This window comes from Elaeis guineensis, chromosome 3 (assembly GCF_000442705.2).
Source record: "Elaeis guineensis isolate ETL-2024a chromosome 3, EG11, whole genome shotgun sequence".
Taxonomy (NCBI): domain Eukaryota; kingdom Viridiplantae; phylum Streptophyta; class Magnoliopsida; order Arecales; family Arecaceae; genus Elaeis; species Elaeis guineensis.
In genome coordinates, this window is record NC_025995.2 from 106428428 (window position 1) to 106440824 (window position 12397).

General features: G+C 38.0%; 1 protein-coding gene across 1 annotated transcript; it reads left to right on the top strand.

Moving 5' to 3' along the window:
* Nucleotides 1-557: 557 nt before the first annotated feature.
* LOC105041160 (uncharacterized) lies at nt 558-9822 on the top strand. The gene is made up of 9 exons (XM_010918014.3): nt 558-897; nt 1172-1365; nt 2161-2339; nt 3611-3895; nt 3987-4045; nt 4236-4272; nt 4393-4464; nt 8325-8649; nt 9223-9822. The coding sequence occupies exons 1-9, from the start codon at nt 750-752 to the stop codon at nt 9613-9615; spliced, it is 1692 nt and encodes a 563-aa protein (XP_010916316.1). The 5' UTR covers nt 558-749; the 3' UTR covers nt 9616-9822.
* Nucleotides 9823-12397: the final 2575 nt, after the last annotated feature.

Here is a 12397-nt window from a genome sequence, read left to right on the forward strand (position 1 = left end):
AATAAGGTCGTTGCTTCATCCACCCAAAAGCGTTTTGTTCCCCGGGGACGAGGCGTCCCCGACCCCGACTTTCCCGAATCCCAACAAATTCTATAACGAAAATACCCCTACTCAAGTACCAAAATGACAGGACCGGAACATCCGCGTCCATCCCATCGCTCTCGTCCAATCCTCGTCCGGGTCAACAAGAGAAAACGGATAATGGTACTCACGTAAATATCTCCAGATATCAGGGCCTTCCCATCATAATCACGCAAAACCGAAGACAAAGCTAAAGATCCACTAAGATTCATCCTTTTTTTAATAGACCGAAAAGGTAACCCCGAAGAAACCATCAAGCGTTGCTCTTTCAGCATACGGGCTTGACACGGGACCCACTCAGAATTCCCACGCAATAAACGCGGTTAGGAATTGTTTGGCTCAAGAATTTGCCACGTCATTAAAACTTTCAGTATCGAGCCCGGATTGGTGCGCCGTGTCTGCCCCACTCACTCTATGCGAGCTCTTTCCTCTCCCGCCGATAAAAGGCCATTTGGATCCATACCTTCCTCCCTCCCCCGCGTTCTTCTCCCCGTTTCTTATTCTCCTCCTCCTTTCCTCTGTACTCCTCCGCTTCGGTTCCCAACCCTTACCCTGGAATTCATGGAGGCGAGGGAGACGAGAGAAAAACCCTAGGATTTCTCTGATCGTTCTTGATGTTGATCCCGATGCGATCTCGCCGCTCGCGGTTCTTGAGCTGAGATCGGCCGATGGATGCCCGCGGCGCCGCCGGCTCCGGAGGAAGCGGCGGAAGGGGGATCGCCTTCTGCCTCCTCGTCTTGGTCTCTCTTTTCGTGGCCTCCGAGGCGTTGCCGGCTCTCGCTGGTGGAGAGGAAGGCGCTAGGAAGATTAGCCTAGGTCGGTTAGATGATCTTGCTTGTTGATCGTTCTCGTTTGTTTGCTAGGTTTCTTTTCTTCTTGCTTGCTTCTTCTTCGTGGTGGAGAGTGGTGAGGCAAGGAGATGACATGACATGGTTTTGCCGGATGCTCTGCTGGTGGCCCGTGACGGGATACTCTCCGAGCTGTTTCGTTTTTGAATGTTTTGACCTATTTCTGTTACGTTACTTGGAAGTTGGAATTTTCTTTCTCTCTGCGTTAATTTGGCTTTCTTTAATTTCTTGCCTAACTGAAGATTTAAAGAGTTTGCCGGCATGGGCGAAAGATCTCTTAAAGTTGACACCAATGGCACCAGAACCGACAACTTCGGCTCCAAGTGCAAAATTCCCGCTGGTTTTAGCGGCAAACAGAACAAGGAGGCCGGATGTGCTTGATAACTTCAGAATGTATGGCGGAGGTTGGAACATTACTAACAAGCATTACTGGGTGGTAAGTAATTTAAATTTGCCCCTGCTTTTTCATATATATTTTTTTTCATTCGTGTACTGAAATATAATGGATCGAAAAACTGCTGAAATTGGGATATTTTCCAGTAAGTTTTCGTTTTAAGCTTGATTGCATGATGTCAACGAAGTTATGATGGTTATGATTGAATCTGATACGAGCGGAAATTTTAAGATGCTGTGCGGTATTATGCTACACATAAGAAGAAAAAATAAGAAAAAAGAAGCCAGGGAGCATTTGGTTATAGGTAAGACAATAGGAATGATGGAGCAGATGCTACTAAGCTGATGGTATCTGTGGCTTTAAATTTGTGATGTACCTTGAATAACAGGAGTTCTGACTGATAACGGCAGAAGTGAAAACACTTTAAATCAAAAATCTCTGACCTCCATTCATACAGGGGAGAAAAATCTCCTTTGCAAAGTTTGTATTTTTTTGGTGAAAAGTTACCGTTAATATTGCATGCATATGCAAAAGTCTCTAAAATTTACAACCATATTGGTGAACAATAACAACAAGCTTGAAGATAGCAAGATAAGTTGGTTTTTCTTTTGACTGGGCTGCACTTTCATTTGTGCAAAATATAATAACAGCTATCTAGTTTGCTGAAATGCATTATTGAATTGAAGAAGTTTGTCTGGAATTATCTTAATCTTTCTCTATCATGTGGCCCCACTTGCGATGTTCAGGTCAAGTGGTATGGACTTTGCATAACAGCTACTTCTTTGCTTCAAATTTGAATTTGTTTCTTTTACTGTATATTGATTACTATTGTTGCAGTCTGTTGCGTTTACAGGAGCTGCTGGATTTGTTCTTTCAGCATTGTGGTTTGTTTCTTTTGGGTTGGTTTTAGGTGTACATCTCTGCTGTAGACGGGGAATGGGAACCAAAGAGGGAGGATCATTCTGTGCACGACGTATTTGTCTTGCATTGTTGATGCTCTTCACATGTGCTGCAGCGTAATACACCTAAACTTTCGATAAACTCTTGTTAATTTTGAAGCAGTTTCTTAATTAATTGCTCAAAAAAAGAAGTATCTTTTTTGTAGCTCCAATGTCAAGTAATATATTTTAGCAAAAATTCTTTGTTCAGCACTCATGATGTAAAAATCCCATAATTGTGAGCTAGAAATAGAACTGCCAGTTGATGCTTATGTAGCCTAATTTTGCTGTTATACATGGTAGTTGCAGATAGATGCTACGTTATTTCTTGATTTCGTACTTCCTGAGGATGCTATTTTGATTCTCATATTATGTTTGGCATCCTGTGATGTAAGTCAAGACTAATGGAAACCTAGTGTATGACATGTAATTTAGACTTCTGATTTTTCTTTTTCTAATAGAATTCATGTTGGAACTTCCAAGCACATATTCATTAACATATAGTTTGTTTCCCTGGCCAAATAAATCCATAAAACTCCTTACTTCCTTTTATCTCACGCATGATATATCTAGACCTTAATTATCCATTATGTCAAGAAAAGATTTTGTTGTCTCATTTTGTTTAAATAGTCAAGCACTATTTGTGGGTTAGTTCAAATGGCCATCAAAATCATGTTTAAGTTTTCCATTTTTTTCTTTCTTAAACCTATTGGATTTCCAGTTAGGAAAAAATAATTGTATGGGAGGAAATAAGCTAGATTGTTTCCCCTTTACGCCTTCATGGTTCCTTACATCTTAACAACAGGTGCCTCAGCATTTGAAAGACCTAGGACTTTAAGAAGATGTTCTTATTTAATCATGACCCTGAGAGCCTTTTAAACATAGACTAAAACTTGTACCATCTGCATTTATCAATTATATGTTATTATGGCAATTTGTTTTTTTTATCATTTGGTGATATGAATATCATATCTGATTTCTCATGTAAGAATCTTGGTTTGTGGTTTGACTATAATGTAGTTGAAGATGCTAGTCATTGCTATAAGTTCCATTTCAGGATATTGTTACCCAATAAGTTTTGTTAAGAAAATGGTGAGTCATTTTTATCTTCATCAGCAGGAAGAGATGTTATCCGTGGGCAGATGTTAACCTGTCAAATGGGCTAGCAAGCTTTAGGTTTTCTGTTAAAGTTTCTAAAAGATCATAACTGCATGTTTTAATTTTTATTGATTATTTATGATATATAGTTACATGTTGCACGAAAGATGGTAGACATTTTCATTTTCTTATTTTAATTTCCTAGAGTAGCTCGTGTTGACATTGTTGTCCTTTTATTTTTGTAAAATCAGGACCGGGTGCATTCTTCTCTCTGTGGGCCAGAATGAGTTCCATGAGGAAGTTTTGGATACTTTAAAGTTTGTTGTCAATCAATCAGATTTCACTATTCAGATACTAAGGAATGTCACAGATTTTCTGTCCTCTGCCAAGACAATTAATGTGGCAGAGGTCTATCTCCCGCCGGAAATTTGGAATGAAATTGACAAGTTAAATGGAGAGTTAAATGGTGCAGCTAGTATCCTATCAGAGAAAACAAATGAAAGTTCTGAGAAAATCAGAGCCGTCATCGATGACTTGTATTTCCCTAGATTATGTTTCCTACTCTTTTAAAAGCTCCATTACTATATCCATATTAAAATCACAAACTGAAATTTTGTCCTGTGATAGGCGTTGCATATTGATTGTGGTAGCATCACTGATGCTTTTGCTGGCCATACTTGGTTTCTGTATGTAATTTATCTCCTTACTGAGAATTTTTTTACTTCACATTTGTAGAAGTTCATTTCTTTTGCATTAATTCACTTCTTTCGCATCTCTCCAAATACAAGAATGATTTTTTTTTTTTTTTTTTTTTTTGTACTTTAACTTTTAATCTACCGGAATTTTATATTGACCTGCAGCAATTTTTCTCTGCAGTGCTTTCAGTTTGGGGTCACAAACATGCAATTTATGTGTAAGTTGAAAGCTTTGTACTTTTTAGTTGGAGATAAACTACTGGTTAACTTGACGTATAATTTTTTCAAGATCTGAAATTCTTAATGTCTATTTATAATCTTTTATTTTCTTCTTTCAGATTTATAATGAGTGGTTGGCTCCTTGTGGCAGTTACCTTCATTCTCTATGGATTTTTTGTGATCCTTAATAAGTAAGAATCTCATTCAACACTTTGCCCTTCCTACTTTTATGCATGTATATATGCAACACATACATTCATAATATCTATAAGTGTGCACACATACATATGTCTGTACTTGCATATAAATCCTTGGATATATAAGAAATTCTTGTATTTGTCATAAACTTTCATATATCACCCTCAGTTGAAATGTAGTCTTGTTGCTTAGGAGATTGGCAAATGCATGTGCCAGGCAGACCTCTCATTCTGCACATACTGTGTGATCTTCTCTGTTCTCTGTTGTTATTATTATTTTTTTTCAACAAATAATTAGCTGATTGTGAAGATAAATGTCTTTTTTACCTGAAAGACTAATATTTCCAACCAAATGTAATCTTATATGTTGTTATCATGGCATTTCTATACTCATAAATGGAACTATTTCCACGGTGTTTGAATGAGTGGTGAATATGAATGGATGCATTTGTACATTATTATTGCACAACTAGCTGGCAGTGTTACAAATTTAATATATTCAAAAATATTCTACCCTGAAATGGCATTAATCTTGATACCTTGTGGCTTGCGCAAGAATTTCAAGAATTACCCCACCTTCACCTACCCTCCAAAAAAAAAATGTAAGAAATATGATGTTTTATGGGCATAGAACAGATTTTCCTGGATGCCTTATCAACCTTCAAGAAAGGTCTTTAATAACTATGCATTGTAATGCTCTCAAAGCGAGAATCCAAGGAATCAATTTTTCATCAAGATCGCTTATAAAATTTTCTTTGTGCCTCCTTTGAAGCATATGCAGACTTTTTCTCTATAGAAGGGCATTGTTTTACCATCTCTGACTTTGACAAATATGAAGCAGTATGGTGAAAATAACAGCTTTTGCTTACATAACTGACAGGAAAGCATATAACAACTCAGATGAAGTCATGGAAAACAAAATAAAGCTTTTGGGTATCTATTCACCATCCTTTTGGAATATCTGCTTTTTGTTAGTTGGTAGCATTCATATGTTCTTTCCATGTGTATTCTTTCACAACTAACATATACAACTATCATCTAAACAATCGGTATTATATTTGCATCACCAATAGAATGATATACACTGTGTTTCTCAACTTCTGCATGCACTTCTACTTGCACATACAAAAAGGAATAGGTTCCCTGACCATTTGTGCCATATAGATGGGAACTTCATTGTTCAGAAGGCAGCATTAACATGGTTATATGCCTAGTGCCAAAGTGCATGGTTGGTAATCCAATTCAGTATTTTATGCATTTCATAGTGATCTGGATCATCCAAAATGCTTTAAAACTTTGTCCTTTGTTTTTTTTTTCCTTTGCCGGGGGGTGGAGATGGGGGGATTACTATATGCATGAAGTACACACAGGTAGAGGATTTTTCATAGCAAGATATAGTTTGATTTGAATATTGAACCAGAGTGTGGGTGCCAATAGTGCAATTGGTAGGGTTATTTGGTTGTGGTACCCAACGACCTGGATTCGATTTCCACTTACACCTAGGTGGGGAGGTGGGGTAATCCCCTTCTTTCTTCTCAAAAAAGAAAAAAAAAAAGGGAATATTGAACCAAATTTGGAATGGAAACAAACACCTTAAATCCTGGAACCCTTTAAATGAATGACTATTTGGGTTAATGTATTAAAATGCATACCCATAGAATGCTAACTAATTCTTGCTGTATGAAATATGTTTGCACATTGTTTGGTGAATGATAAAGGGCTTGAGCTGACAAGCGCAATGGTGTGGGTTGAAGTATTGGGGCAGCCACTTTGTATGAAAAAAGGCACCAAATGTTAAGTTTATTATCCTAAGGCTGCCCCTCCCAAGAACCCCGATTGCCGAGACTGTAACTGGGTAATGGCCTTTTTAGATTGCCTATGTTAGCCCAAGTAAACTTACAGAAATGAACCAGACATGGTAAAATATTCCTCAAAAACAAGATGTTAATGGACTGAATCGCACTGATCTGCCTTCTTATGTTTAATCTTGGTAACCATCTTAACAGAAACCATTCATCTTTTTTATTGTCCTGTGATAAATTGATTCACACAATTTTCAAGGTTCTGATTGATGCATGCAAGACACTCAAACATCCTTTTGTCAGCTTAATGTGAATCAGCAAAATGTCTCTGAAAATACCTACAAGCTCTGCACTACACTCTTAGAACTGGACTGAATAAAAAAATTGCAGTTCATGTCATATTTCGTTCACTCCTTCACAAATAGTTCAATAGTTGACTCTTTCCACACGTTATCCCAGACCTGCAACAGGGATCTGCCAATATCTAAGATTGTAATATCCCGGTCAGAATCGTTCATAGTGGTAATACTGAAATATAAGTAGGCTGTTTGGTTGCTTTTCCAAGAAAATCATAAAACATGATTCTCTGTAAAATAGGTTTGATGAAAAAGAGGGGGAGATCTGTTTTCCATAAAACTCATTTATCAGAATTTAATACTTGTCAATTTTGGCCAACAATGCTTATGGAAAGCGACCAAACATACATATTGTAAAAATGTAAACCTGTTTTAGTAAAAAACTTGTCAACAAAACACGCAAATAGAGATCCCCAAATGTCCATCAAGGTCTGTTGGAATTTTTAAAATTAATGAATATTTAATAGTCATTGGCATCTTCATCAACCAGAACACGGATGAAGTATTTGACAATTTGTTGTTATCATCACTAATCCCTCCAGTATGACATAATGGACTCGCTTGAAACCCCTTTTTTTTTCTTTTCTCCATTTTTCTGGAGTCAAATTTGAGCAATGAGTTCTGAGTTCTTAATTTAAGGGATTATACTTCATCCCTAATAATTGATTCATTGATTTTGCCAAGATGCATAAGCATGATTCTTCTTCTAATCAATAGACAGGCCTTTAGCTATTATATTATACAATTTTTGTCCATTCATTATTATTACATTCTGAGAGGTGAAAGGTTTCTTAATGAACATGTGTTAATGATGAAATAATGAGGTTAGGATCAGAAGTTCAATCAACTCCAGGAAAATTCAACTTCCAACTACATTGGATCAGTTTCTAGTATGGAAGCTATTCACTGTAACATGATACATGTGTGTGCATATATTCATGTATATCTATGTGCATGCATAAGTAGCATGCAGACACACGAATGGCTGTGCAGAATGTATGCACATGGGATTTCTAATCTCATGGCAATCATTACATATTGTTGCTGGTACATGATAATAACTATTCTATTTCCATGAATTCTCCTAACTCTTTGTCCTCTTACTGATGCACGCACAGAAAAGAAATGCTGCATCCATTAAATGCAAACCAGTTAAAGAACCAAAACTCTCATTTACACAAACCTATGACCATATGAAAATATAGGGCATTTTGTCATAGAAGTGATCAAATGCTTATGCTCTGATCAGAACATCTGTATAAATGTACTTGAATGTGTGTGGTGTACATTTCATGTATGCATGCCGCGAGTAGCAAGGCAAGGCACATCACTTGTACTGATTTAGGGGTGTATTACCAAAAGGCCCATCATGTTTATTTCCATGCATTTAAGATCTATGAGAGTATGTAGGTAATTTTACAGGTATCCTAAATATGTAAGCTTCATGTTCTTGACTTTTGGATGCCTTTAATACACTGGTGAAATTACTAAAACACCCCTCCTGTTTTCTCAGTGCGTAGGAAGAGAGATAAAGGAGTGTTTTGGTGGTTTCATCTCTGTGTGCTAACCTTTCCTATACAACATTTAAATGGTTATGTATGTATGTATGTATGTGGACACTTTGGTATTTTTGGTGGAAGATAGTTATCTATTCACTTTGGTATCTCACAAGAATCACATATGTTGACTGCAACAGTGCTGCAGCAGATACTTGTACCGCAATGGATGAGTGGGTGCGCTATCCTCAGGCAGAGACAGCTCTCAGTAACATTCTCCCATGTGTTGATGAGCAGACAACAAAACACACACTCTACCAAAGTAAAGAAGTGGTTCGACTGCTCGTAAACATGGTCAACATTGCAGTTTTTGCTATTGCAAATTCAAATGCTGCATTCCAAAATGTGTTCAATTTTTACAATCAGTCTGGACAGCCAATGCCATCTCTCTGCTCCCCGTATGATTCTCAGCTGAATGATCGGCAATGTGAACCTCAAGAGGTGTCAATCACCGATGCACCAGTGGTGCGTAAGCAAGTCACACCTCAAAAATTCCCTGAAATGCTTTTCATTTGTAACATTTGCTTAGAAAGAGGAAATTGGAAATTACAAGCATAGATGAACTTGAAATCCTTAAAAAAAAGTATTGTAGAGTCAAGATCATGCTGTGCTATCATGAACTATTTGTCCTTTCAGGTATGCCAGCTGTTATCACTGCCCCCCTCACCTAGATTAGTTTTATATTTGTAAAATAGAAGGATTAATTTGTTTGAAACGGTTCAACCCACTTTGTAAAGTACATAGCAAATAGATCCATAGCATACTATTTTCTTCTAACTCTTATACTAATCCCACATTTTCTTGCTAGATATTTCTTATTTCAAAGTCTCCACAAGTAAATTAACATAATTTATCCTTTTCAGATGGCTGTGCTTTCTAAATTCTTTTTGGAACATTTCATGTCTTTTGCCACAGGGATTTCACTTTTGTCGTATGCTTTTTGCCATCTCACAGTCAATGATAGTCTCTTTGCCCCTACGATATGATCAATATATCTTCTTCACTTGCATTAATCTCTCCATGTTTAAAAATTTTCAGGTTTGGCAGAACTACACGTGCGAAGTTTCGGTTTCAGGTTTATGTATCAGCAGTGGAAGGATTACTCCAGATATATATTTTCATCTGTCAGAGGCAGTAAATGCGAGCTATGCCCTCTACCACTACACTCCGCTATTACTCAGTCTTCAGGATTGCAGATTCGTCCGAGAAACGTTCGACACCATCACCACAAACTACTGCCCCAATCTGGAGCACGACCTCCGCATGGTCAGTGTTGGACTGGCCCTGATATCCATCGGGGTCTTGCTCTGCCTCATCTTGTGGATTTTCTATGCGAACCGCCCCCAAAGGGAGGAGGTGTTTGCGCCGCTGTCTGAAGTGAAGTTTGCTCCAAATAGCAACATTTCCGTAAGAATCGATGTATCATCCTAGTGTACGTAGATCTAAAAATATATGAAGCATTGCATTCCTTCCCTCCGCCCCTCCCAAAAAAGTGGGGCGAAGCACCATCTGGGTGAAAAATATATCATCTAAATTCGTATATATGAGCACTTATTCTTGCACCGGTAGCAATTCATCAACTTTGGCCTTCTCCATGGTATTTGGAGCAATGAGCTATAAAGGTGAGTTCTATTGTAACTCTGGCGTGCTTGGCTATTTCGTGATGGTTTCGTGTTGGATTGGTTGTTGTCGAATGTTTATGCTTTTGATGCAGTGTATTCACCCATGTTATCTACTCGTGGACCTGTGTAAACTATAGTATTTGTTATCATTTGGAGTCCAGGTGCCTGGGAGCATGTTCCTTGTGCCGGAGCTCAAGTTACATCATGGCCTCTTATTTGGTGGTCCTTGCGCTAGCACCATCATGAGCTTCAAGGACCATAGCACCCGCACAGAAGCCTCTTATCAAAGGAACCACTTCCTGATTGGAGGCGGACTGGATCAGATCTTTTCCTTTAGTAAAGGTGGACGCTAGGATATTTCTGACCTCAAACTGAAGGTACCTCGATGTCGATTCTTACGCAGGACGATGGAATGCGGTTTTAAATTTCACTAATTCGGTGCATCAGCAAATTAGATCTGGCTGAATAAGAGAACAACCACTTCATGCGACATAGGAGAACCCAAGGATGGCCGACATTCCAACATTTGAGACTTGAAAGGATTCAGCAAAGAACTTGGTATGATACGTAAATTGCTAGCGTGCATGGCAAACTAGGGTGAATTTTTAAGTGGGCTCAACGACCTTTTACCTCCCTTTTTTTTCCCAACCGTGTTGGGAAATGGAGGGTGTATACATCTTGCATCACTTCCAAGTTTGAACGATCTCCCTAGAATCGTTGAGGTTGCAGCCGTCATCATACATGTCGATGATGATGTCGGGGCTCAGTGCATGCAGGCCAGTCCATTCAAACTTTGGTGGCACAAGGCCATAGCAGGCTTGACAAAGAGCACACCATCATGATGCTCTCCATTGCCGGCTTCATCTTTGATTTTTAGCCAAGTTAGTTGAGTTTATTGGTTAAAAGGACTAAATGATGCGTTTTTTTGATGCTCCCTTAACAATGGTCTAACCAACGGTGGAAGGGAATGATTGATTTGAAATTAGTGAAAGGCTACTATGCAGTGGAACCTAAGCATACCAGGAAGAAAGAATCGCAAAAATCTGCATGCGCTCGGCTTGCGGACTACCGATAGTCATAGCAGTCTGGACTAGTGTGGTCCTACTCCTACTTACGTGGTCACTTTGGGGACTGGAGGACTGGAAATATGAGCTGGGCTGCATGTGTGTGGGACCCAGTTGGAGCTAGCTTGATGTGGATTTGGCACCAAATATTGGGCCGCATCTAGGCCATAATTAAGATTTTGTCAGACGTAGGCGGACTGCTCGATGTACAAGAGAGTTGCTTGTATCATATGATTGGTTTGGTGCTAGAGCACAAGGGCCAAACGTCTGCCAAATGTTAATATATTTTAAGAATTATGGATTTTGAGCTCAGAATGCTTGAGCAGGGTTGGTTGACTCACTCCAAGAGGTCATGCCAATTGAAACAAGGATTACTTTGCAAGTGTCTTTTAGGATCTCCAAAATTACATTAATTAACATTGCCAAATCCATATCAACTAAATAGAATTAAAGTTCTCCAAAATTGCTTCATTTTTTTCCTTCTTTTTTTTTTTTTTTTTTGAGGTCGTTGCATGTCCAAACCTGTTAATCTGTCCATACGATGAGTAGCTTACTTTGTGAGACGAAAGGCGTTGCACAAGAAAATTTGATGCTAAAACAATAGAAAGAAGCGAACAGAAAAGAGGCGCAGTGGAGCACCGTACGCTTAGTAGCAGATCTGAATGTCAGATTCGAGGTTCGCTGTGTGAGCTTTCCACCACACACGTGTAGTGATAGCGGAATGAATGTCCTGAAGTTACATTAGCATGCATGCATTAAATATGAAAGCTGCCGTGACGACAACTAAATTTGACCGTTTGCAATCGGGAGAGGGTGGAATGAGTCAAACTAAAAGCCTTTTTCATACCTCAGCTCTGATGGTATTGGGTGGCTGTGAAATGGGTTGTTGCGACATGTACATGTACGTGAATGGTGCGTTGGCAAATAAACAGCGTCATCCCATCTGGGCGACCCCTATTAAAGCCGGTTGCCGTTATTTGCCTCACAAATTAATAAGATTTCAATTTTTAATAATATTGTAGCGGCCATTATAATGACATTATAATAACAATTAATAGGCAATAATGATAAAATAACAATACATTTTTTGAAAAGTTTTTTATTTTATTTGAAAATTTATTATTTTATCTAAAAAAATAGTACACATGCAGATAATGATAACCATTTTTGTAATAACTGATTACCAACACTGAATTATCAGTTGCAATGACTGTAACTTCTTTCTATGCTATTATATATATTTGACATAGTCAAGATTTAAGATAGCAATTACTATAACAATTTTGGGTCCTTTTTGTTATCTTATGCTTATGGTGATGAGGAATAACATAACAGCTATATTATAATGGTTCACTATAACATAAATAATTACGTTATATTTTTATATGCAGTATTTTTTCAAATCATTTACTTTTCAAAATTCAAATAGTTAAACTAGCCCTCCCTTCAAAGAAGCTGCATGGTATTGAGATATTTTGTTAAATAGTATTTTATTGAATGAATAGTTATTGGAAATACAACACTGTT

Coding starts and splice junctions, on each gene's coding strand:
- LOC105041160 (XM_010918014.3), top strand. CDS start 750: ATGGATGCCCGCGGCGCCGCCGGCTCCGGAGGAAGCGGCGGAAGGGGG. Junction 1,366..2,160: donor CTAACAAGCATTACTGGGTG/GTAAGTAATTTA, acceptor CTATTGTTGCAG/TCTGTTGCGTTTACAGGAGC. Junction 3,896..3,986: donor AGAGCCGTCATCGATGACTT/GTATTTCCCTAG, acceptor GTCCTGTGATAG/GCGTTGCATATTGATTGTGG.